The sequence below is a fragment of the Osmia bicornis genome, chromosome 6, assembly GCF_907164935.1.
Source record: "Osmia bicornis bicornis chromosome 6, iOsmBic2.1, whole genome shotgun sequence".
In the NCBI taxonomy this organism is placed as follows: domain Eukaryota; kingdom Metazoa; phylum Arthropoda; class Insecta; order Hymenoptera; family Megachilidae; genus Osmia; species Osmia bicornis.
Window position 1 is genome coordinate 10,774,272 of NC_060221.1, and position 27,456 is coordinate 10,801,727.

The 27,456-nt window shown below is 34.3% G+C and overlaps 1 protein-coding gene across 1 annotated transcript; it reads right to left on the bottom strand.

The window, feature by feature from the left end:
• Window positions 1-755: 755 nt before the first annotated feature.
• On the bottom strand, window positions 756-26,757 carry LOC114881179 (alpha-tocopherol transfer protein-like). The gene is given in 7 exon segments (XM_029197879.2): window positions 756-1,374; window positions 1,377-1,430; window positions 1,505-1,744; window positions 1,747-1,973; window positions 10,945-11,104; window positions 11,191-11,329; window positions 26,621-26,757. Coding segments are annotated over 7 exon segments (924 nt in total). The 5' UTR covers window positions 26,630-26,757; the 3' UTR covers window positions 756-1,279.
• Between the last annotated feature and the right edge of the window lie 699 nt (window positions 26,758-27,456).

Genomic DNA, 27,456 nt, shown 5'->3' on the forward strand with positions numbered 1-27,456 from the left:
ATGCGATATTATTTTTAATCCTTCTAATTCTTACGAAATAACAGTGGTATTTAGGGTCAAAATTTTCTCAAATAATTACAGTGACGGAATATACGTTAAAGGTGAAAAATTCGTGGTACTATAGACCGTACTTTCAGTGATAAACCATAATGTTTAAGGGGTTAACCATGTACACCCAAACTTAACATAGACAGAGAGGCTGGAGACTTCTGTAGAGACTAACAGAGAGGCCGCGATTTTTAAGAAGTCATGAAAAGACGTGAAAATATTGTATATAATATTCAATGGCCTGAAGCATTGGATGATTAATGATTAAATTGGGTCGAACAACACGTGTCCCTGAGTTTTTTATTTCAGCCGAGCTGCGCTTGTTACATTCGACTCGAACATGCTAAGCTGCATTGGCTCTTCCAAAATTGAAGACAAGTGGTAAGAGACTCGTCTCACTCTACCTACTTTGAGCTACAGGCCCGAGCAACATTTTCACCACTGTCGTTATGCGACCTCCACCGCTACTAGTCTGCAGGTTTCCCTATTTATTAACTACTCCACATTCTCTTACCATGTCTCCTATACAGGGTGATTTTTTCGCAGCCGAACACAAAGGAACTGACGACAATGAACCCCTTGACCGCACTATGAAGAGGTCCGTACACACACACACGTACACACACAGAGTCGTCTCAGCCCGGTTAGGTCCCCGCTGGCACGTGACAATGAGGACCTCTTCATAGTGCGGTCAAGGGGTTCATTGTCGTCAGTTCCTTTGTGTCCGGCTGCAAAAAAATCACCCTGTATATAAACTCAGAGTTTCCCCTTTCCTCCCAGACTCCGAATGTGTATAGTAGGAGTCGTTCAGAAGTGGGGAAAATAGTCGCATACGGTTCGCAAGCCGCAAGTCTCCAAAGCCTAACCTAGAAGTAGGCTATGTCGCACTGAAGTGTACATACAGGGTGATTCTCTCGCTACGCAAGATAAAAGCCGTGTCGCACAATCGAACCGGGCTGTTTTTGCGGGTAAACAGACCCAGGGGCCATATCGCCGGACCCAAGACTGCTCTGTGTGTGTTTATGGCTGAGACAAAGACAAGAAACGGAACAGCAGGGGTTCCATTATGCGGCACGGCTTTTGTCTTGCGTAGCGAGAGAATCATCCTGTAGAAGCATCTAAAGATTTACAGATTGATGTGTCCTCTTCTTTCAGCTACGTTTATTCCTCCTTAGCACCGAGATATAAAACATTGCTCGAAAATATCACAAATTCGTGGATTTTTCTGGCTTTAGTCGATCATCAGTTGCCGGAACGATCCATCCAGACCGAATAAATCATCATGAGTCTTTGGTTTTCCTGGTCGAAGAGCTTCGTTCGCTTTATATTTTCCTGTTCTGCGAACCACGGTATATATTCTTCCAGTTTCTTTAACCAGGTTTCTAAAAAATAAACAGTTTTTAATTAATTAATTGTACTAATTGAATGACACAAGAGAGATGAATTGTCAACTAACCATGAATAGCCTGAATGGGGCCAGCATCACCACCGTACTCAGTCGGTAATATTTCTCTAGGGATATACTCGTATAGTGTTTTTATGTCGCTGTGCATAAAGATTCTGTTGCGTATTTTCTCCTTGAGGAATGGTTTCACGAAATTAACGATGCTGTCAACTACTGGACTGACGTTCACCACATGCACCTCCTTCAGTTTCACCGGATAAGCCTCTTGAACGCAAATGAGAAACTTTTTACCAGAGCAGGCGTGAATTTGGCGAAGTGAGCTGGTGTCGCGACGCTTGCGTCCAACATGTAAACGTCGCCTGCGACGCCAACTAATTCTTCTTTCAGACGCACATCACCGATCATAAGAACCAACTTCATTACTTCGGCTACGTTCGGGGTTGGAAAGTCCTTGTCTATTCCTCTCATCGTGATCACGCGACGGCCATTTTTCGTCAAACCTGGTAATGGAGGCATTTGTCTGGAAGAATGAATATTACATGAAAGACTGGGAATAAAGTTTCATAGGTTTTTCAAGGAATATGAGCATTTTTGTTACTTTTTAATTTAACAACCCCCAGCCCATTACCAAGGAATTTTTTTATAATTTTCAATGTTGAACAATTAATTTCTTGTGACAGAAAAATTGTTTTATATTAGTCCAATTTAACTTGATTAAACAAAAAAAAAAAAAATGTAAGCTCGACTGGAAAAATAGTTTCTGAAGTGAAAATTCGTAAGTGTAGCCCGTTTTCCTGGAAATGGGCAAAAAACTGCAAATTTCAAGGTTTGGTGGCTTTTAAACAAATTTGAAACCAGCAAAATGATGACTTGTACTACAATATATTTTATTTGGAACAAAATTCCTAATTTCGAGATCAAAAAGTAATCGATTTGGCAAGGAATCATCTTACAGCAGGTTTGGACAACTTGCGACTCTCGCGTCGCATGCGACTCCTTTCCATGCGCAGCGTGGGTGGAGAGGGGGAACAAGAGAACTACATGTGTATGTACACTGAGTTGCAATGAACTTGTCGCAGTGAAGTTGGCTCCAGATTTACTGACACATTCACGCCGCGTCGGTGAGACGATGGGCGAGATCGACTCACCGACGCGGCGTGAATGTGTCAGTAAATCTGGAGCCAACTTCACTAACGCATTCACGCAGCGTTGGTGAGCCGATTTGTAGTCAACTTCACTGCGACAAGTTCAATGCAACTCAGTGTACATATAGGGACTACCATTTATCTCGCAACCCATGCGTGCGCAAACTGATGAATGTGGCAACAGCGCTAAAATTCGAGAGATGTAAAAATCCGTACAGTTAAGTTGGTAATTGATTCGGGATACGAATACATTGATTTTTATCGAACTTGTCGCGGCGTGTGAAACTAACACATATTCACGCCGGAGAGCCGATTGACGAGGGGCACGCGAAGGAAGGATTGCAGCCAATTGACTGCCGTCGTGAATATGTGTTAGAGTCACACGTCGCGACCATAGACATATGAAAATATAGACCGAGCTTTTGTATGAGGGGTAACTAATAATCGCGGTAAGGGGGGAACTCATCTGACTTCGACTATTTTCGTAAGCGCAGACTCGGGTATGTTCGGCTTTTCGCATCCGTACGATGAGTTGCATTGAACTTGTCGCAGTGAAGTTGGCTACAAATTCATTACGCATTCACGCCGCGTCGATGAGTGAAGTTGGCTACAAGTTCACTAACACATTCAGGCCGCGTCGGTGAGCCGATAGGTGAGGTGCCGACGACGAGGCGTGAATGTGTGGCCAATTTCACTGCGACAACTTCGATGGGACTCAGTGTACATACACACATGTGAAATGTGAGCCGAATACTACCGAGTCTTGCCGGAATAAGTCGATGTCAGACGAGTACCTTACTCGCCCCGAATATCAGATCCCCCCTTGCCTAAAGTAGCAGTTTATGCTCGGTCTATATTTTCATATGTCTATGGTCGCGACAAGTTCGATGAAACTCAGTGTATGTACTCGTATCCTGAATCGAATCTCGGACCACAGTTCAGTCGATTACCAACTTAACTGTACGGTGTTTACATCTCTCGAATTTTAGCGCTGTTGCCACATTCATCAGTTTGTGCGCGCATGGGTTGTGAGATGCATGGTAGTCCTTGTATATGTACACTGAGTTGCAATGAACTTGTCGCAGTGAAGTTGGCTCCAGATTTACTGACACATTCACGCCGCGTCGGTGAGTCGATCTCGCCCATCGTCTCACCGACGCGGCGTGAATGTGTCAGTAAATCTGGAGCCAACTTCACTGCGACAAGTTCATTGCAACTCAGTGTACTGTGCCACAGCCGACTCTAGTACTAGCCGTGCTGAATTGAAAATGGCAACACCGCGGGAGTCCGGTCCGAATATATCAACATCTACCCTACTCTATCTGCCTCCCGGACTCCCAGACTCCCAGCCAATCAACGTCGTCAGACTCTCGGCTACTCTCTGGACTTCACATAACCTCTTTGGTTTCGTTCCAATAATTTCGCTTGTTTCAAGGTTTTTATTCACTTATATACACATTTATCAATTCTTAAATGTTTCAATTTGATCCAAAGATGGTTTCATTTTGTTTCATACCTAAATTTTCTTGAAACCACTGTAAATATTTCAAATATCATGCTTCACAACACCAAACTACTTCGAGAGTACACAAAATTTATATCACATTTATAACAATTTTATACTACCACATCACTTCTACTTGCCATAGTTACAAAGTTTATGTATTGTTTATACATAATTAATACAAAATAGCGTATATTACTACAGCTTTTAATTAAAAAAGACGTTAATTACAATTCCGAGCACAGGACTCTGTTTTTGAAAATAGGACTCCCGATTGTCACGTGAGCGGTGTTGCCACGTTGTTCAGCATGACTAGTACTGTGCGTTGCAGCTAAGTTGCCGTCCAATCAAATTCATTGACCTGCCTCCAGTAACACGTTTTATGTTTATTGGCTGAGGCCCTTACATCCACAAATCTATCGCGTGACGAACGTCGCCAAGGGCAGACATTGAAACAGAATGAGATGAAGCGATAGCGAGCGGCGAGTTGAATGTATTGGCGTAGAGGTAGATTCGGGGTTTACATTATTAAGAAAACAGGAGAGTTTTTACACTTTCCATAATGTAATTCCCATAAATTTTGCATAATAACAACTGTTGTCAAGAACGAGTATTATGAAAAACCCATTAATATCCTGAAACAAATCGCATGTTTATATAGTTAAATGTATCTTCCGCAAATATGGAAATTTTACGCCTATGAAATCTGGCCGCTCACTTCTGAAGTTACGGGCTCCTGGAAGGGATTAGGTGGAGCGAACGCACAGTCCCCTTGCCCCTCTGTCGGTTCAGTTTGTTGGTGCTCGGCAACTTAGCTGCAACGCACAGTACTAGAGTCGACTGTGACTGTGCTTTCACGAGATGTTGACGAGACAGATTGTTTACTTTCTCACTCTGTTCCATCTCCCCTGCTACCGTGCGCTATGTCGTTATTGGCTACGTTCAGTGACAAAGGACAACGACGACGAGCATATCGAGACAAAGTGAAATAGAATTGACTTTACAGCATTGGCGTAGCCTTCCAATCAAAGTGCCGACTATTACGAAATTTTTTTAATTGTTGACATTTTATTTGGGAGGCTACGCCCAAAAATCAATCTATTTCACTCTGTCCTGATATGTTCATAGTTATTCTTTGTCACCGGCTGTAGCCAAAAGAGGCAATGCGTGTGGTACCTACTGTATGCCGATGAGATGTTGGCTAGGCTGAGGAATTCGGGTACGATTGGTCGTCGTCGGTAAGTCACACCTCACGCACACACATTCTAGATTATCGGGCGCTATTGGCCGATGCGATCACACACACTAATCGCGTCGCCCGACAAAGATGCTTCGAGACAAAGTGGGATGAGACAACGTCTGCGTTGCGGTGAACTTTAAAGCAAGGGCGTAGGAACGTATTATAGAGTTTCATCTACAAACCAAATAAAAATGTCACAAAACAGCCCACATGTTGCTACTTCAAGACCCTCTTTCCTTTTTAACATTTTAAATTCTATATCTTTGCAATATATTGGAAACCAATTTATGGATAATTTGAAATCGTAGTTATAAAACTGTAAGTTCAGTCTATTAAGAACGTTTAATTTTGTTATATATATATGTAAGGAATAAATAATTGTTTTCTATTAACAATACAGCACAGTTTCCGTATTTACGTTTTCAGTCATGAAAAGTTATGCAAGAATAATAGTACTGTCTTCCTCGGAAATGCGAAATTGCTACGCCTATGTAAGAGCGAGCCGCTAAAAGCGGATGGTGTGGATTTCGCGAGGATCAAACGTGGGGACCGGGCGGAGCGTGCGAAGTGCTCCCTTTGTCCCTGTGCCGTCCCTCTCGCCAACATCTCATCGGTCTATAGTAGAGAGGTGGAATAGAGTGAAAACGTGACCTTGACTCTCCAACATCTCGTGAAAGTATAGTAGAAGGCACGGTAAGAAGATATGGAGTGGTCAGTAGTGGGAGAGCCGGCAAACTAGGAGTGGAGGTCACGTGACGACAGCGGAAATGATATTACCCAGGCTTGCCCTATAGGAGGAGTGGCTAATTTTCTGGCCTCAAGTCATATGCTCTCACCTTTAGTCACACCATTCCTCCATTATCTAATTAAGTTCACAGATAAAACTAATTTTTAACAAAAAATCCAACAGACTTCGAGATGCGCTAAAGAGTGTAAAATAATTTATATTTCGTTTATACAACTACGTGACAATTATTAATAAAACCTCTTGCTGCATTAACAAAATGCGCTAAACAGTATAAAGTAATTTCTACAATATTTCATTTATACCAATACTCCACAGCTATTAATAAAACTTATTTAATTGTTAAATAGTATACTAAATACATTTCAACCTTTTCGGAAACAGTACGAGCAGCACCTTCAAACCAATAGTGGATTTTCTTTAGCGAAATAGGTAAGTGGGGGAAACAGTCACATGTAGCTCGTGAGCCACCAGTTAGTCAGGTCTGCCCTACAGTATTATCTTTAAATGATTATTTCAGAGGAAAGAATTCCATTATGGTATAGATTTCTAATATGGTACTACTACATTTTTACCAAACATATAATCTCTATAATTGCAAATTATAAAATTGTTATAGATTATGCTGAATTTACACGCGTATACAATTTTTATACAAAATGGTACAAGTACCATTTTGATATCTCATATTTTGAAGCTTAAGATTTATTGAAAATGACTACATAAACGTTTCTTTAATATTTTTAATAATAGTGGACTGGTTTTTTGATGGAATAAACAATAAATTAATAATGAATCAGGTCCATTAGCGAATATCCATTTTTCAATTGTTTATATGTCGAATGTTCCAAACAAGGTTGTGTAACTTAAAAACTGTAGAACGTTCATAACATGAGAAATTAATAGGTCCATTATCATTTTCAAATATAAATGACTATAAATTAAATATTCACTAATCGAAAGTGTCTACTAATTGTGAATCGTAAATTGGCTGATTCATTGTTAGTTCCGACAAAATATAGTTTTATTTTTAATCACTTATGGGTTTAGTTCTCTTTATGCCAACATTTTGGCTTTAGATTCTACAATTCGCTTTTTAAAATACTATGCAAATGACGGAAAAGTACGTAGTACATATACTATAAGCACTATAAGCATGTATGTGATTATATAACAATAAACTTGCAGATTCTCCACAATATAATAAATTGACGGTCCACTATCATTCTGAAGTATAAGCAGCTAAAAACTGAATATATTATATATGAATATGTTAGACTGAACATATAATATTCTTTAATAACAGGAGTGATGACTCAAATCCGAACTGAACTTAGGGGTTTCGTATCTTTTCATCTGCATGAAGAGACAGCGATAGCGCAATAGTCAAACAGCTATGTTAACATAAAAAGGTTCAAAGGGTATAGCAGGATAAGATGGTCAAAAGTGCCCTTGAGCCGATTTTTTTCAGCAATGCACCATTTTATAGCTTATAATAAAAAACCATTGTACACCAAGTTTTAACGCTGTATCTCAATTGGGAGGGTAGTTACAGGGTGAGAAAGAAAAAGTGGTTTTTGTCATATTTTCCCTATATAATGGCAATCAAAAAATCTGAAAAAATTTTAGAATATTCTGGCCATGTGTCTTTATGATTGTGAATTTTTTCAGATTTTTAGGTTGCAAATGCTAAGCGTGAAAAATCAAAAACGCAAAGAAAACTCAAAAAATTGAGATTTCGGGTAGAAGCTTACAAAACACTAGATTTTTACTTTCACAGTCGTTAAATATTAGCATGACTGGTGCCCTCAATTTTTTTCAGATTTTTAAGTGTGGTGCGCCGTGTTTAAAGAAATCAAAAACCGATATTTTCGACATATTTCGTGCGATAACATGAGAAATACTTTCAATTTTTACATTTCCTTTACACACTTAGTGCATTATGTGATTTCTAACATTTCTGCATTGGATGGAGCAAGATCTGAATGGAGAGAGTGAAGTTATTGTAAATAATTGAAAATTACGCACGGTATCTCCTAAAATATTCGACAGTTTTTCAATGTTGTTGGTGGCTAAATGGTTAAGGTGTCCGAGCGTGGAACCGCTGGAAAGTTCTTTGTCACAGGTTCGCGCCATATGAATGTCCAATTATTTTTTTCATAAAATCATTTTTTTCTTAATTATTGATTACACAGGAATACACACTAATCATTTAATTTTAAAATATTTTAAAAATATTTTTCATACGTTATTAATTACACAAGAATACACACTAATCATTTAATTTTAAAATATTTTAAAAATATTTTTCATACGTTATTAATTACACAAGAATACACACTAATCATTTAATTTTAAAATATTTTAAAAATATTTTTCATACGTTATTAATTACACAAGAATACACACTAATCATTTAATTTTAAAATATTTTAAAAATATTTTTCATACGTTATTAAATGATTAGTGTGTATTCTTGTGTAATTAATAATTAAGAAAAAATGATTTTATGAAAAAAAAGATTGGACATTTATGTGGCGCGAACCTGTGACAAAGAACTTTCCAGCGGTTCCACGCTCGGATACCTTAACCATTTAGCCACCAACAACATTGAAAAACTGTCGAATATTTTAGGAGATGCCGTGCGTAATTTTCAATTATTTACAATAACTTCACTCTCTCCATTCAGATCTTGCTTCATCCAATGCAGAAATGTTAGAAATCACATAATGCACTAAGTGTGTAAAGGAAATGTAAAAATTGAAAGTATTTCTCATGTTATCGCACGAAATATGTCGAAAATATCGGTTTTTGATTTTTTTAAACACGGCGCACCACACTTAAAAATCTGAAAAAAATTGAGGACACCAGTCATGCTAATATTTAACGACTGTGAAAGTAAAAATCTAGTGTTTTGTAAGCTTCTACCCGAAATCTCAATTTTTTGAGTTTTCTTTGCGTTTTTGATTTTTCACGCTTAGCATTTGCAACCTAAAAATCTGAAAAAATTCACAATCATAAAGACACATGGCCAGAATATTCTAAAATTTTTTCAGATTTTTGATTGCCATTATATAGGGAAAATATGACAAAAACCACTTTTTCTTTCTCACCCTGTAACTACCCTCCCAATTGAGATACAGCGTTAAAACTTGGTGTACAATGGTTTTTTATTATAAGCTATAAAATGGTGCATTGCTGAAAAAAATCGGCTCAAGGGCACTTTTGACCATCTTATCATGCTATACCCTTTAGCGATTTCGTAGTTCAAAGATTTTAAGCTGAAGAAACTGTATTTTGTCACGAGTTCTTTTTTAAATATTAATGAGATGTTGCGTAGCAAGTTTTATTTTTTTTGGCTGGCTGAAGTTGGCAAAACGATATTGGTTACTTTTTGGATTTCAAGTTGTGGCGAACCTGGCATTCTACAGGGTGTCCCAGAAAGAGTGTAAGCTGCTTAAGACGCTGATAGCGGGGGTGATTCTGAATTTTCGTAAAGGAAAATGTTATTTAAAGCTTCGTTTTTGAATTATTAAGGAAAAACTCTGACCAATCCGAGCGTGCATAGCGCGCAGGCTCAGGAACGACAGCGTCGGCTACGAAACCGGGCTTAGCCTATATCCTGAACGATTTAGGCAAATTCATTAACCCGACTTTTAAATCAGCTGTTCTGCCACACGTGTTTTCTCGTCGAGTGGTTAGGGCCGACGCAGTGATCCAGTGACAGTTACCTGCTTTCAATGTAACAATTTTTTCGCAAACTTTTCATCATTAACCTACCCTCCAATTCAAACGCTTATTAATCATTTTATTTCAACCATTTTTATTTGTTGCTTAGACTGCTTAGAATTTCTTTTTTTACATTTTTATGCCAAGTGGTAAGATATTATGTATTTATTTTAAGCAGCGAATAAAAATGTTCAATCAGATCAATTTGTTTACTTTTTCCAATGACTCCTGTTATACTAGCCGGGTGCCAAGTTGTTCGTTCGGAACTTATGCCAACCCCGGCTTTCGTAGCCGATGCTGCCGTCCCTGAGCCCGCACGCCATGCGCGCTTGGGTTGGTCAGTGCTTTTCCTTAAGAATTCAAAAACGAATCTTTAAACAACATTTTCGTAAAGGAAAATGTTGTTCCGAATCATCCCAACTATCACCCCCTTAGTCGGCTTATACTCTTTCTGGGACACCCTGTAGAATGATCGTCGAAGTTCCATAGTGCAGTTTTTGTGGGAATAATTCCACAAAAATTATTTCTTGTAGACTTATACTGCGGTGTACAAAGTCAGTTTTGCGATTTAGCTTTTAAAATTTTATAAAACATGCATTTTTGTACAAGAACATTTTCTTTTTTACAATTGTTCCCAAGAAGCGTTCTCTACGTCGATGGATATATGTACTCCTCTTGAGTGTGAATATCATAATTATTATGCATTTCTGTTTTAATTGAATCTGAAGAATGTAAATTACTTTTCTATATTTCACTTCTACTACACTCGAGGTTCTACTGTCATTCCTGTTGACTCTTAACTACAATTAGTCATTTTTTGTTGTGACTAGCAAGCTTCTATGATAAATTTCAGGTTGTTTATTTTAAATTACAAAGTTAAAATGTTTTCATTGAAACATACTATCAATTTTGTTAAAACAAAGTATTATTGTATATGCTGGTTTATGTTTCATTCTTTATCTATTTATTTGTTTATTTTGTTTTTAATTTAAAATCAAGTGTATATTGAACACTAATTCTAATATTAATGATGATGTGAGTTAATATCGTTAATGATTATATGATTGATAATGTAAAAATTTCTTAGACTTAGAAATATTTTCTGATAATCTCAAAGAGGTCTCTTACATTATTTTAGTGATTTCTCTTAGTTCTGGTCTGGTGATATCCCGATTAGTAAAAAATTCAGGGATTGCTGCTCTCATGGTAAAATACATGTCCAGCTTCCTCTTGCATTTCTCCAAGGAAAATTTCGAACCACGAAGGAATGTCATTATCCTGTAATCGTCTGAGACGAAGGAATAGAGTGGTAATATTAACATAAGCAGTCTAAGGTTTAGAAGTAAAGAAGAAATAATATTAAAATGTAACTACCATCGAAAGCAGGCAAATGTGGTTGCTTGGATAGCCATTCCTTGATTATTTCAACATCTTTATCGCGTGTAGCTACATTCTCATTCAGCTCCACACGAATCTGCTTCGACATCTCCTCTGTCGGTTGAATCAGCAACATCTGAAAATTGATGAAAGTTAAGTTTATAAAAGACATTTTTCTTTTGATGATTCATTAACTCTTTCGTTAATTATTTCTTCCCATGCAACTAATTTTGGTACCCGATAAAAATTAATCCAAAAAATATAAAAAATTAAAAAAATTAAAAATGCTTGAAATAAAAATTTTTTAATATAAATTAATATTTCAAAAGCAGGTACTACTTTGTTTTGAAATAATTCCCTACATTTAATTTTTGTACAATGTATTATTCAAAATTAATTTACTGAAAAATTCGGAACTATTTAAGCGTTTTTTTCGTAAATATAATAAATGAAAATGTTAAAATTTTTTCATACATTAAGTTATTTGTATAATACATACACAAAATAATCTTTTAAATATTTATAAGTTTAAAATTTTAATATTTTTAGGTGAAAATTTCACATTTCAATATTTTATACGTATTAAAGATAAAATACTAATAACATAGGTTTGCATAGCGTTTTAGATTTATTTACAAATTGAGAAATTTACTATAGAAAATGATTGTTAATAACTTTATCGATCGTAATTCTAAAGGAACAGTTTTATTAACAGGATTGCTTTTCGTAATGGCATTATGTTTGCGAAATGATCAATTAGTTATGATTAGAAAGGAAGTTGATTTGCAACGGGTATGTCAAATATGATCAAATCAGACATTGAATCGCGATCTTAAGTACGTTAATTATACTATTTGATGCAATTTTGTATGCAAAACAATCACTTACGCAATTAATTGGAAAATACATTGTTTCCTGTCTCTTCAAAGACATTTCAATATTTGATAAATAATAGGAAAGAATAAAATACCTAAGCTCTCTAACTCTCTAACTCCTTTCTGTAATCTGTTGCTTTAAAAGTAGATTCAATTGTAATTTGTGAGATAATTCAACTTTTTACGGCAAACGGGGATCATTGTAAAAAGAATCGTAATTTAAATCGTCAGCAATTGATTATTAATTTATGGATGAATTTTAAGCATCGATTTTTTTGGTAAGAAAACATCTCATACCAGTGAGGCAACTATAATTACCTAATAACAGGATTTAATTTTAAATTACAGGTTTCTCCGTGGTCTGTCATCTGAGAGTTAACTTATCGAGAGTGCTTATATTCATAGCTTTGCCATGATGCATTCCAGTTTTGTTTGCATAAAGTTTCGACGTGTTTGTTGATGGTAAATATACAGTAAATTGTACATATAAAAGATCTATGATACATATGTATCATAGCAGAGGTAACAGAGGTGGTTCAAAATCGCCTATGAAATAAACGTTCAATTTCGATGGAGATTATTAAGCACGATATTTGTTGCAAAGTTGTTACAAGTATACTGTGTAACATGCAGTTTAACGGGTTGCGCAAATAATCGAGATACGCATCGGTCTTATGCGAGAAATTAATGCTGACCAGAGTCGGCTTGCTCAATGTTAAACTTTCTCTACCTGGTTACGGATGACTGAGAGAAATCTGTATTTTACTTTTTCCTTTTCTGAGTCAAGGGAAGTAATTGATGGCGTCGCGCCTTTTTTAACTGACTTCGAAAAGGAGGAGGTTACTCAATTCGATCAGTATATATATTTTTTTCTTTTTTAGTGTATGTTTACCGCTTACTCTGAGACGGATGGATCGGAACGAAACTTTTTGCATCTTGTAGAATATAACTCTCGATTGGTCCCGTAAAAAAAATATTTTGAACTTTTTCATTCCTAGCGACTTTTACCGCAAAAAACGTAATGCTTCATTTATATCTTTCGGCGTTTAGACTGCGGGGAATGTACTGATCGCGATGAAACCTTTTACATCTAATGCCGGGTCTACACTGCTGTTCGCGAACAGTTTGCGAACAGCTCGCGGACCATGTTCGCCGGCAATGTGGACACTTTCGCGAACAGCGAGCAGGTTGCAGCGAACTGGTCATCGAACAGCGAACACTGTTCGCTAAGGAGGCGGTACATTAAAGGGTCTGTTTGCGAACTCGAAACATGTCTGGACGCGTTGTAACATATTTCTGTTGAATTTGGCGACCGTCATCAGCCAGCGAACAATTGTGCAACCGTTTGCGTTCCGTTTGCGAGCTGTTCACGAACTATGTCTGACAATGAGCTTAGGTGTGAATTCTGTTCGCGAATTGTTCGCAAACAGCTCGCAAACAGCTCGAGAACTGTTCGCGAACATTTCTACCCAGTGTAGACCCGGCATAATAGGAGATATTCCACTTGCAAAAATGTATGGAACTTGTTATCGTTAATAACTATTGTTATTGTAATTATCCAATAAGAATCGTAAACCACCTTACGGCGTCCTACAAATACTGTTTGTTCCACTAAAAAGTGTGAAATAAAATAATTTTCAACAAAAAATACAACTGCGCTAAAAAGTATGAAATAATTTCTATTTCATTTATACCAATGTTCCACAGCTATTAATAAAATCTATTTAATCGTTAAATAGTATACTAAATACATTTCAACCTTTTCGGAGGCGGCGCAAAATTAAAAATACCTGAATATACGATGCTGCCAATAACAATTTGATTGTGGTATGGCGAACTTGGTAATTAATAAGTCGTAAGAAAAAATGGAGAACGTTATAGGTACGTCTGAAAACATTTGTAATTGTAACGATTGTATTAGAAGTTGGCAGCGTAGTTAATTGTAATTAATTCACAATTGTTATGTTGATTCTCGTTGAATATTGTTAACTTGAAATTATCAAATGGATCATTCGATAACCGGCGTGTTATAGATTACCAACCCCTGAACTAGGATCTTCCGAGTAGAAGAAAAGTTTTTAATTTTGTGCCGCCTCCAAAAAGGTTGAAATGTATTTAGTATACTATTTAAAGATTAAATAAATTTTATTAACAACTGTGAAATATTGGTAAAAATGAAATAGAAATTATTTCATACTTTTTAGCGCATTTTGAAGTTGGTTGTATTTTTTATTAAAACTTATTTTATAATAACACGTAATAACTGTCAATACTTATTATTTAGGTAGAGGAAAGGATAGTATTATGGCCTTGTGCTTTTTTTTGAAACTAAGGGTGACGGAGAAAAAGATTTGAAAATTTGTAATCAGAATTCTATAAAAAAACGCGATAATGAGTTTGCATACATAAACTGTTTGCGAAACAGTCCAATTTACATGTTAATTTCTTTTAAAAAGAAGTTTACTATTTAAAACGGAAACTTGATATATTATTTCAAAGTTACAACACTATAGTTCATTCATTGGTATATAGATAGGTGGTTCTGGCTTCCTCAAAAATGTTGAGCAGCTCTTCCTTAAAAATTTGGATTGGTCCTCAAACTATTTTGAAATTTTAAAATACCAAAATTCAAAAATTTCGGAGTTTCGGATTTTCAGGCTTCTAAAATTTTAGAATTTCAGTTTAAAAATTTTGAAAGTCCAGATCTTGAAAATTCCAGAATCTGAAAATCACTAAGGGACCTGGCATATTCTGGAAAAAAATCCTAGTTACGCCACTGGGTTTACTTTAGAAACTATAGGTTGTTTTACTGTTTGCTGAACCATCACTGTAAGTCAATGACTCACAAAATATTTCCACATCGAATTCCACGTTTCGATCCACATGTGAACGAAAGTTCACACTACTCGATTATGTGTTACTTAATGAACAAGCACTTTTTTCCAGCAATTTATTATTAGGTAATCCTTACATAGTGAGTTGCATAATTATTCATGTCGTCTCAATTTCGAGATGAACATGTATAATATTCCCCATTTTGTGTAAAAAATAAGATGCTGATTAATTTTTTTGTAAATTATCATTCAATATAAATTTTGCAGGTAAGAATTAATAAAAAAATAACAGTTTTATACTCTCTTTCCCCTTTTTATTCTAATCCACTTTAAAAGGTGGTGAACATTCAATGTTTACTCTCCAATGATTCGTTAACACCTTTTAATATAGATTGAGATAAAAAGGAAAAAGTAAACCCTTTTTTTTAAATTAAAAACTCAGATCGGAAAAACCTACTGAACTTCCATAGAAAACATTTTAGTGTGATAAAAACTTTGATTTAATAAACTTTTATAAAATTCGTACTCGTATTATCGGTATACAGTAATACGTATATACATATCTTAATAGTTATTAGTTGATAGGTCTACTTGTAACTTCTGAATTATTTTTAATATATGTATGTACATGTATTTCTTATTTATATTATTTCAAATCATCAATAGTTTTCACTTTAACGTTTCTTTCTTTATTTGTTTCATATTTCTTTCATTCTTGTTTCCATTTCTGTCCATATGTGCTTCATCGAATTAACATCAGAATTTTAAGAAAGTGTTATAAATAAATATAGGGTGCTATATGAGGCACTTAAAAATTAAAGAGTTGCAATTGACATCTTCATTTTTTACTTTGTTTATTTCTAACATTATGTTTAACGATTCAACGAACTATTTCTGTTCTTAATTCAAAAATTTGTAGGAATGTCACTTGCATCCATTGGCGTAAAGAGGTAGAGGGCAGAATAGACCTGGTCCTTTCAAAAATATGGACTGGCTTCCCTCATCATTCCAAAATTCCATAATTTTAAATTTTCAAAATTTGTAAAAGCCTACCCCCAAAAAATCCTCATTATGCCAATGCTTGTATCTCTTTCGTTCTAAGTGCCTCGTATAACAACTGTTGCTTTGCAACTTGGTTTATATGCTGAGGATCGTTATCCTGCTGAAATGTTAGTCGTTGTTCAAATACATTTTAGAAACACCCAATGAAACATTGAACCATTCATTACGAAAATAAGGCAAATCCATTTTTGAAAAAAAATTTGATTTGATATGAAAATTTTAATATAAAATTTTGTGATCCACATGAAAATGTGCTAACCTCACTTTCATAATAAAGGGCCCGAATGATTGTACTAAGCATCTAAAATATTTAACCCTTGGACGGTGAACCACAGAGAGAAAGCCTCAATTTTAATTTCATTTTCGTTTAAACTCTTTCGTTTAAAAATTATACATTTAACTTCAGATTAATATCTTTGTATTTGTTTTGTAAGTATGGAGGCACGATTGACCCAGGCTTCTCTGTTCAATGGTTCATAAGAAAAATCTCTAGTCTCTTACGCAGCAAGTACCATACATGACCAGTCATTAAGTAGGGATTATGAATATTTTTACAACTCACTGCATGGAAACCAGCGATAATCGGAAACAGATTAATTTTAGAAAGGACTAATGTATCCACTTTGATTTTATCTGTTTCTATTAAACTTTCTTTCACCTGTACTATTGACAAAATAAGTTATAGTAGAAAGAGTGCAGTTTTTGTAATAGTCATGAAGTAACAGTTAGAGTTACAAATTATGAAATTTGTCTGCAATAAAATTCACCAGACATAAAGCGAAAGTGCTAAATTTATAAAGCTACGAAATTCCTATCAGGGTGTACTAATGGCTAATTTCGACATGTAGAAAGTCTGATGCGATTTTATAATATCAAAATATTGCAGAATGGTATTTATGGTATGGTATATCAATTTACAGTTTAAAGTTTGATAAAAATAACTATATAAACCTTTCATTAATGTTTTTAAGGGTCAATGGGAGTGACAGCCTAACTTTGAAATGATCTTGGGGGCCTCATGCGGAAAAACTGAGAAACTCCGGAGCAGGGCGGATTGAATTTCGAGAATTCAGACAACTTCTCGGTGGACCTATAGGGATTGGGGACTTAATTAATTAAAATTAGGGCCTATATTCTATCAAAAAGTCCGTCATGTCAGCAATCTCCCCGTAAAAATGTAAGTCCCAGTTCACCGTTACTCTGAATAATCCTTGTGTCTCATGTATGCTCTTGTCTTTGAGAGGCAATAATAGCTGGAGAGGCAACGCTGGAGAGGTATTTTTTTGATTTATTTCTTGTTACCTAAGATGTCTTTCTTTATACAATTACTCAGCCCCGTACAAAGCGCAATTTTGCAATTTGACTTTTAAAATCTTATAAAAAATAGATTTCGATAGAAAAAGTTTTTTACAATTATTCTTATAAAACGCCATGTATCACGTTAGATATACTTTTTCTGAATATGAATATTATAATCATTACGCGTTTCTCTCAAAATTGTGTCCGTAAAACAGGAAATACTTTTCCGTGCTACGCTCTTACTCCGCTAAAGTTAACATATTGATTGCCATATTACTCATACCTGTATGGGTGATACTTCCATAAAAATCTATCATACGTATTATTAGGAATTTCTTCACTTACCTAATTAGGAATATTTGCACTAAATACTGCAAATTATGAATAATAGAAATAACGAAATACCTTGAAAATAATAAAGAAAATGTGTTAAAAATAGAAATATCTAATAAAATTTTCAATAACTTCGCGTTGCAGTCCACGTGTTAAAGAAAATACCGAATTACACAATTTTAATGTAATTTTAATTTTCTAAATTTTACACTGTTCCTTAAAAAATTACTCTTCCAATATATGAAACTCTTTTGTTTTAATTTTGCATTTTTTTTAAAATATAAACCGAATGAAATTATTTCAGCTACAACAAGCTACTATTTATGAAACTACGTTACTCAAATAATTTCACAGTGGATAATAGAGATAGTAACGGAAAAAGTAAATTCGTGCTCGTTTTTCAAACGTAAACAGAGGCATGCAAGTGGCGCACCATAGAAACGAGCGGATTGCCAAAGACCGTCCTTGGGAAAACCTGAAATTGGGCAACACGATTGAAAGGCCAGTCGTGGACGTGACAGAGCAATCAGATACTCGGTCACATACAGTGGAACCTAGTGGATCGACCAATCATTCGAAACTGCTTTCTTTTTAATCTTATGACATGAAAGCTGTTTCTACAATTACTTGTATTAAAATCTACTAAGACATGCAGTAATAAAAATATTTAGCATAAATTATATTGAAAAGTTTGAATTGACAAGATGGACTTTGTTAAAAAAAAAAAAAAAAAAATTAGATCCATTGGACAAACCCTTCAAATATTAATTAAAATACAAAAATTAAGCAGAAAAGTTAGCAGAAGATCTTGTTAAAAGAAAAAAGTTTGTAAGCTGGACATATTGGATGAATGAACCTTTCAGTTATTAATTAAAAATCATTCTGTTCAATATTAAAATAACTATAACTCAAGCAAATTAAATTCGAGGAAGATAAGCATGATTACTCTTCGAAAATAATATCTCTATTGTATTTAATCCTTTGATGATCTTTTCTAAAAAGAGAATCGAATAATTATTTCTTGTTTCCTCTTCTTCGTAGTTGAACGAGCATTTACATTCATTGTAATTTTAGACCTTGTTTTTCAAAAGAAGAGGTAAGTGATGCAATAAAAAGTAGAGAATCTACTAAATAGTACTGAAATCACTGATTATATTTGTTCTACTGTTACGTGAATGGTAGAATAGATTCAAGGAATGGTAAACAAGGTATATATAATATGAAATAGAATGTTTTTGGTGGGTAAAAGTCAGATATAATGATTGTACTTATATCAAGAAAAAATGAAATTATTTATTCTTAGTTATAATAAACTGAAACCTTAAGAAACGTACATATGATGTGATATTGCAAAAAGAGAAAAATGAATTGAATTCATTATTAACGAGATCATTGTTGCAATAAAAATATTTACGTTTAAAATTATATTTTTTTTTTTACTTAACTATTTATTTTGCTGTTCCATACCGTTAATGTAATGTTTATACGTTGATTGTTATGGTGGTACACGAATGACTCGGTACAAAATTTGAAATCCATAATTTAAAAAATGAAGAAAGAAAAATTACAGTCGCATTTTAAAATAGAAAACTGAAATATTAGATTAGAAAAGTAATTCTTAATATCAGCACTATCAAAGAATCAAAATAATCTATTTGAAATATTTTTAAATAGGTAATTGTTCATTTTAAAAACACACTTTCTGAAATTTTCTTTGACTTTTAGTATATTTGTTTTTCTTTTTTTTCTACAATTTCTGTGTACCATAGTCGTGAGTTATTTTAACCTTTCACAAAAAGGCAAAACAATTTCTTATAAAACTTCGGAATACGTTCAGTGCTTTCTCAGAAGATTAAACATATTCGAAGATTTATATTCATAATAATTATTAGGTAACGAGGAAAGTTCTATTGAAATTAGACTCGACATTTTACAATAGCAGACATTGAAGAAAATGATACGCGTAGCATAAGAAATAGCCAGCCTCGCGTCGCGTCGTCATCAAAAACCTTCTGTCAACATGATGGAAGGTCACGAATGCCGTTGTGATAGAAGTCCTTCGAAAGCAGAAAATCCATCTACACGGACGATGGATTTTCCTATCGTCAAGGTTTAGAACTGTTATCCTCGAAAGAGATTGTTCAATGAATGGGACAAATGACAGGGCAATGATGTAACATTTGGGGAATATGGTGGATGCATCAGTTTTCCAATTAAGTCGGTATTGGTCTCATTTTATCCACATGTCATTTTACGTTATAATGTGATGGAACTAGTGGCGCAACCATAGTTGCCCGATGGAGAGTTAAACAATTTTTTATTGCATATAATACATCAGTATCGTGAAAATATGTTCTGCAATATTTTCTGAAATTTTTGAAAATATTTTTATATTTATTGAAAAACAGGTTTTTAATTTGTTAATAAGGGGTACCTGATTGCGCTACCGAATAGAACACCCTTGACATTCACAAGTAGAGGCTGTTTAGTTTTTTTGTTTCTTATGAATACCTTCTAGTTATTCAAAGTAGGTATATGTACAATGCTATTGGTTATTTGATACTCATTTTGTTTGTGTACGTTATGCGTTTTTCCATTTGTAAAATGTTTGTAGTTTGACCCCCAAAAAAACGAAAGAGATTGTTTGGCTATTTAGTAGTTAAATCAAGCAATCTCAGAAATTTAACTCTTTATTACATTATGTTGCAAATCTGCTACATAAAATAATATGCTATGAAGTCTATCGAAGTAAATAAGTAGAAGTCAAGGTGGGCCACTCTCTCACTTCTCTCTAAAAACGTGAACTGGCTCCTTCCCAAAAATGTGATCCTTTACAATTTAAAAATTTTAAGATTCCAAAATTCCAAAATTTCCAAAGTTCACAATTCAAAAATTGTATACTTTCAGATTTCCTAAATTTCAAAATTTCACAAATACAAATCTTCAAAACTAAAAAATTGTGGGACTAAAAATTAAAAATTGAAAGATTATCAGAATTCTTGATCTTAAAAATTTCAGAATTACAAAATTCCTGGTTTACAAAATACTAAAATTTTAAAACTTTTAAGAGACCTGTCCCGCTCAGATAAAGATGTGAGTTACGCCAATGATAAAGTTTTATAGCTTTTAAACATTTATAGTTGTGCAACTTTTTTTTATATAATGTTAACAATTTTCAGTATTGCACAATTCCATTTTAAATAAATTCCTAGAGTAGAGAAATATTTTTTTATTCTTTAAAACTATATTTCTTTATAAAATTAAAATTATAATACCTGTGTATTATAGTAAGTAAAATATGACATTGTTCACAAACACACTATAATGAAACTCACTAATAGTTAATTAATCCTTTGTTTTAATACTTTGTTTTAATTAAGCTTGTTAGACTTATATGCTCACTATTACAGTTAAGACTGACAAAAAAGATTGAAATATTAGTCACATTTTACTTTTAACGAACTTTGACGGTGCAAAATAAAATTAGAATTAAACTTGAATAAAAATGCGAACTACCTTTGTCATATTTGAATTGTAAATTGTTTTACAAGTGTGACTCGAAATTATGAGACAAGTGGTTAATTATTAAATTTACGGATGCACAAAAATTCCATTAACTACACACTCAATATTAACTCTTGTTATGAACATCAAAAGCGATTCAAAAATCCATTTATAAATAGCAGCACTGGATAAAATATTCCAATTATTGATTCCGTTCTTCCTTACCTGAGGAATTTTTAACATCCGTTTTCTCGAAAATGAAACTTTCCATGGGACAATTTTACCCTACAACTGAAATTTATTTTTGCACGATGAATCGTCTTCCTTTCGTAAAAGTAAAGACCGCCAATTTTATGATATCTTATATAAGAAAGTATAGAAAAAATGCAGGATGTATTTGAATGTATGTTCTCTAGGGAGAATGACGATATAGGAAAAGCAGGAATTTTTAAATTCTTAATTTTCACGATATTACTATTAAAAGTAATTTAGAAACAAAATTAAATATTATAACATTTAGTATATAGCTAAGAAATTTTCTGGCGTAAATGTTTACGTGTGAGGCTCCTTCTCTACATTATCATTTTTCCCAGGTATGCCTATGGGGAAAAGCGAGAACCCGGAACGTCGTCATTTTTCCTGGGGAAACCTGATTTAATCACGAGTGTACATCTTTTTCTTGGAGATCGTTTTTTTAAGCCTTTAGGCACAGTTATTTCAAACACTTCAATCGTAATAGGTGTATACATAATGTATGCTAATTTTCGATAATTCTAGTGCTAATAATCTCAACACTGTGACTAGTACAGAGGGAACAGACACAAATAGTAAGACACATTATAACAAAGATTGTTTAAAATTGTGTAAAATTGCGGGACGAATGGTCTTGTTATAATATTTAACTGTTAAATTTAAGCTTTCACTTTTCTGTTCTATGATATCAGCATAATAGTAATTTTACTTAAAATTTGCCCATTTTTTTCTTTCTTAAATTATTCTAGGTATTAATGACGAAAATCGTACAACAATTAACAGATACTAATTTTACAGAGAAAGGTAACCGCTTTCGACTGATACAAATATAATTTGTTAAAAAAATTTTGCTTACTCCATGCAACATTACAAAGTTGAAAAAATTTGTTAAAATTTTCGAAGTGCTATTTATACCACTATAACTTTCCTAAAAAGCAATATATTGTTACGAGCCGGAGGGGGCGGCTGCGTTGCCGGGGCTTAATTTCGGTTATGGTAATTGTTAATGGCTTGACCAGTGTTGTTATTAACACTGGGAGCCTAAGGAAGTAGACGTCGAGACGAACCTACGTATGGCTAACGTAGGGAGCTCCAGGAGGTTGGCTATGGTGGACGAACCTACGTATGGCTAACGTAGGGAGCCTCAGGAAAGGTGAAGAAGTGAGGACGAACCTACGTATGGCTAACGTAGGGAGCCGCAGGAAATGTTAGTATTAGGTCTCGTAACTTCATTGTAACTGATGTACTTCGAGCGGTAAAGGTACACCTTAGTGGGTTTCTGGACTAGTCAATATAATTGACTAGTCCAGAAATATAATAGTCAATATAAGTTAAAATAATACGAGTTTATTCTCTATTCCGGGACCTTACAATTGTTATGTGTAATTGTCGCGGTGTTCAATGAATTAAACTCTAAGTTGCAAGTTTAAATGAATTGAATAAATAAAGTTTAGTTTCGATTCCGCGAAGCGAGAATCTAATCCTTCTCGGTTTTCACGAACGCGAGCAAACGGGGGCGGACTACAACGATTAGAATAATGCTTAACAACAGACAACGTACTGTATAGTTACTGAGTGCTTGAAAGGGACTTGAATACCCGATCTCGCTGAGTTTTCTCGTTGCAGAGATTATCCGTAAAAGAACGTACTGACATGTATCGAACTGATTCTAGACTTCAACTAGACCCGAGGTGTCCTTGTTGCCACCCTTTTTATACTCAAAAATTAGAGTAAAAAGAGTGGTGGGGACTGACTCTACGTGACCCGTAGGACCGCGCCTTTGCTTTGCGTTGGTCTCGAATTTTCTAGAAGACGGTTGGTGTCGGGTGCACACCTCCGATTCCATATAAGGAAATTTCTTGAGAAGGGTTTGTAACACCATATAAGGAAATTTCCGAGACGGATACGTAACAATAGCGAACGTAGAAGAAAGAATGGAAAAGAGGGGGGAAGGGAGAATGGAGATAGGAGGAAAGAGGCTCTATGGTCTAGCATATGTGCACGACACAGCTGCACAGTACTGCTGGCAAATGACAATTTAAGGGAACGCGATTTGGTGCTAAACGTGCATAAGTCAAAAGTTATGGGTTTCGAAAAAGGGGGAGGCGGAAAGAAGCAGAGGAGATGGTAATGGGGGGGGGGGGATGTATATTTAAGGTGCAAAGGAACGAAAAACAGGGTGGGCAGGTGAAGGATAGGGGTAGGAAAGCGGTAGGAGCGATGAGAGTCATATGGGGTCTGGAAAAAAGATTATTTGGAGGGGACGATGGCTGGGTATGAGATCGAAATTTGGAGGTGGAAGGAAAGGGAAAGAATGCATGAACGGTTTTTCAAGTGGGTGATGGGGGCAGAACTATGGACACCGGGGTATATGACGAGGGAGGAGTTAAAGATAGAAAAGATGAGGCTGAGGGGTGGGAGGAGAGCATGGGGGTATGAAGAGAGGGTGAGAGAACGGGAGAGAACGGCGGAATCAACAGTCCCGGAAATGAATGAGAGGGAGTAGAGATATGGGTAGAAAAGACGGAGCGGTGAGATGTAAAGATGGGAGAGGCGGAGGGATGGCGAAAATAGGGTTTGGAAGCGAGAGGAGAAAGAGAGAGAAAGAAAGAAGGGAGGATAATAGAGAAAGGAGGCAGGCATTAGGGATGTTTTGCGGAAATGGCATAGGACATTGTAAGGCGAAGCGGGATCCTCCGTTGTATCCCAAAAGGGGATTAATAAAGATTATGTAATATTCTTGTACATGTTTCGTTTGGGTCATGATCGATCCAGGCTACGCTGTCCAATGGTTGATAACTTCTGTTATCGTGTGTCTTGCTAATAATGGCTGTTTCTACTGTGGCACTTCCACATAAAACTAAAAGGTACATAAAACTTTTCCAGCAAGAATTTGAAGCCAAATTAAAAGATTACGAAAAAATTTTCACTCTTATCTTACGTCACTGTTAAGCCAAAGAATAAATTTTTTAATTATAATTGAATATATGTATGTTCCTGACAAACACTTTGAATCATTAGTAACCATAACAGTATAGAATACATATGTATTATAAAAAAGATGTATAAACCGTATTAAAACGTAATGTGACTATAGACTATAGACGTATCATCATAACTTTCATTTAGATGAGTGTTTTTTCTTTCTTTCTTTTTGAATAAAACTGCAAGCACGTTTACTATTCCTTTTCCACGTTTGTAAAAAAGAATAAATAGTATATTCTTTTAACTTGTAACAAGGGTTAAATTGTTCCTAACAGAAAATCGTGATGCTGTATTTATTATCGTTGAACAGAACGACATGTCAATTAGAATGTTCGAAGGAAATTTCGAAATGTTAGCTTAAAATGAAGAACTTTCGCTATAGTAGAAAACGACACTCGAAAGCGGTGATTTGGGACTGCCAGAAAATTAGTTCAAATGACTTTCGTAAAGAAACTATGTTTACTTTAATAGAAAGTGATTGAAAAACATAAATTTTTGAGATAGTTCTGTAAAAATAGTTACTTTTAATTGTAATTGTTTCTAACTTTAATTCTTTACTTAAAAAGTTCTATGTTTCATTTACGAATATTGAATAAATTACAGCTGCCTTTAATTTCTTCAAAAAGGGAAAGTGAAATTTCTTCTTTATAAAACACAATACAAGTAATTGTAAATCTCAACTACCTCAAAGTTAAAAGAGGAAGTACTTTCTAATTTTAAGTATGTAATTCTGATTTTTTTGCAAAATTGAAATTATTATTGATAAAAGAACAGTTTTGATTTCAGTTACTTCTGCTATTTGAAGTATGCTGGCAGTGCACAATAATGACACAAATTACCATGTTAGAATATATAAAAATTATTTGAAACAATTGTAACAAAATGGAGAGTTTAAATTAATGTATTCGCACCGGTTTAATTCCACTAAAACAATTTTAGGATGAACTTGGAAAAATATTGGGTAATTTTGCTCTATGTCAAAACAATTTTTTGGGCATATTTGCAGTAATCCGAGATGAAACTGCATACATAGAGTAATTCTAAAAAACTGACAAAATTAAATTTAGTTATCATTATAAAACAGGAGGTGTACATCGATGACAATGTTTAAAATTTTATATACATAATTTTCAATATATTTTAATCCTCAGATGGCGGATTACAGAGAAAACCACAATTTTAATGTAATTTCGTATTTCATATTATTTTCATTCTTTAAATTTTATACTACTCCTTTAAAAAATTATTCTTTTAAAATATTAAACTCTTTCGTTTAAGAATTACATATTTAACTTTAGGTTAATATTCTCGTATACGTATATTTTGTAAGTTTGGATTATGATTAGCCCAGGCTTGCGCTGCTCAACGGTTGACATTTAAAAATGTGTTTAATGTAACGAATTAATTAACATATCATTTACTACAAATATTATTTAATTTATTTATAATATTATTTATTATTTAATTTTTTATCTAAACCTTCAGTTTGACGCTTTACATTATTAGTAAAATATTAAATGCCATTTAAAATGACTCCCCCCTTTTTTAATTATTTGGGTATATTAAGTTTGTAATAGTGGCTACTGGTGATTTCCGTAATATTCAATAAATCGACAAATTTATTTGATTCAAACACTGTAGAAACTGAAATCTCCTCCAAGTACGAAATTCCTTAACAGTCTCCTCGAACATGTCGAAATCGCCACATACTTGATCCAAGAGAACGATCAAAAACTCGTTAACCATACAGAAATTTCACTTTCACTGCAAACCTTTCTCAATTACATTCTACTTCGATCACAATTAATTCTACAATGTTTCAAGTCTGCGAAATGTTCTCATGATAATTACAAAATCTTAAGATTTTAATATTTATTCAAATTTGTCTAATTCATCAAAAAGGTAGAAAAATAGAATGCAGTTAAAATGGATATTTGTTATGACACATATTTACTTAAAATAAGAATAATTTAATTTTGAAATTTTAAATTACAAACTTTCAATTTGCCATTAAAGTGTTCGTCTATTTACTTTTTTCACTTATTCAAACTTATTCAAGCAATAATGAGGATGTTATTCAACATAATATATTTTTTAATTATTTTAATTTTAAATTGCAAGCTTTCAATTTGCTGCTGTAATAATATTATTGAAAATAATGTTTTCTTTTTTTTTTAATTATTCGAGTATTTATAATTTGCAATGTTGGTCATTACCCGACGGCATTAAACGATATCATATGATTGTCAAAATATTGCGGCAAATTGGAAATTGGTCTCATACCTTGGTCATTGTTGACAGAGATGTCGATCCTGAAGAAAGAACAGCAGACAATTGGTAAGAGCGATAGGCGATGAGGTTCAGTCGGTCACCGAGAGAGAAATGCAAGAAACTCGCGTGGCGAATGGAAGAGATGGAGAACAGTCGACGGAGTGGGAACGGTTACCTCTTGGACCGGTTCTCTTTTATATCGTAAGGCGCCCCACTCTCTTTAGGGAGCGAAGAAAACTCGGGTATACTACAGTCAATATTTGGATGACCTGTACAATGGTCACAGTTTTCCACAGGACGAATTTTCCTGATCAACTATAGTGATTATAATCAACCTTCTTTTCTTGAAAATTTTTGGAACTGGTTGCATCCCCATTTGAGGGAGTGAGCTAAGAAAGAACAAAAAGATATATGACATTCATAAACTATAAATTGTGGCAATCTTGTCATTTATTGCAAAAAAGACTCACTTCATTCCATGACCAGTAGATTCATCATCGCTAATTTATACCACACATTTCATACTTGCATCTAAAAGTATTAGTAGCTTGTCAAAATATTCAGTATCGCCTACTACAATAACAGTAATAACGAAATGCAAGCATATTGTAAATAGAATCTAAATGAATAATTTCGAATTTTACATGTGAAAATAGGGGATTCTAGGTTAACATAGAACGATATATAACCTCTCATTGTCAGTTTTGAAAGAAAACCAAGTGACAAATTTTTGGCTACGATATAACGGGATGGTTAATTAAAGGACTCATAAGTTTCTTAGAATTTTACACTGGTCAATTGCATATTTTTATCACGATTCCGCCATATTAATCCTTTAAAGATGAAGA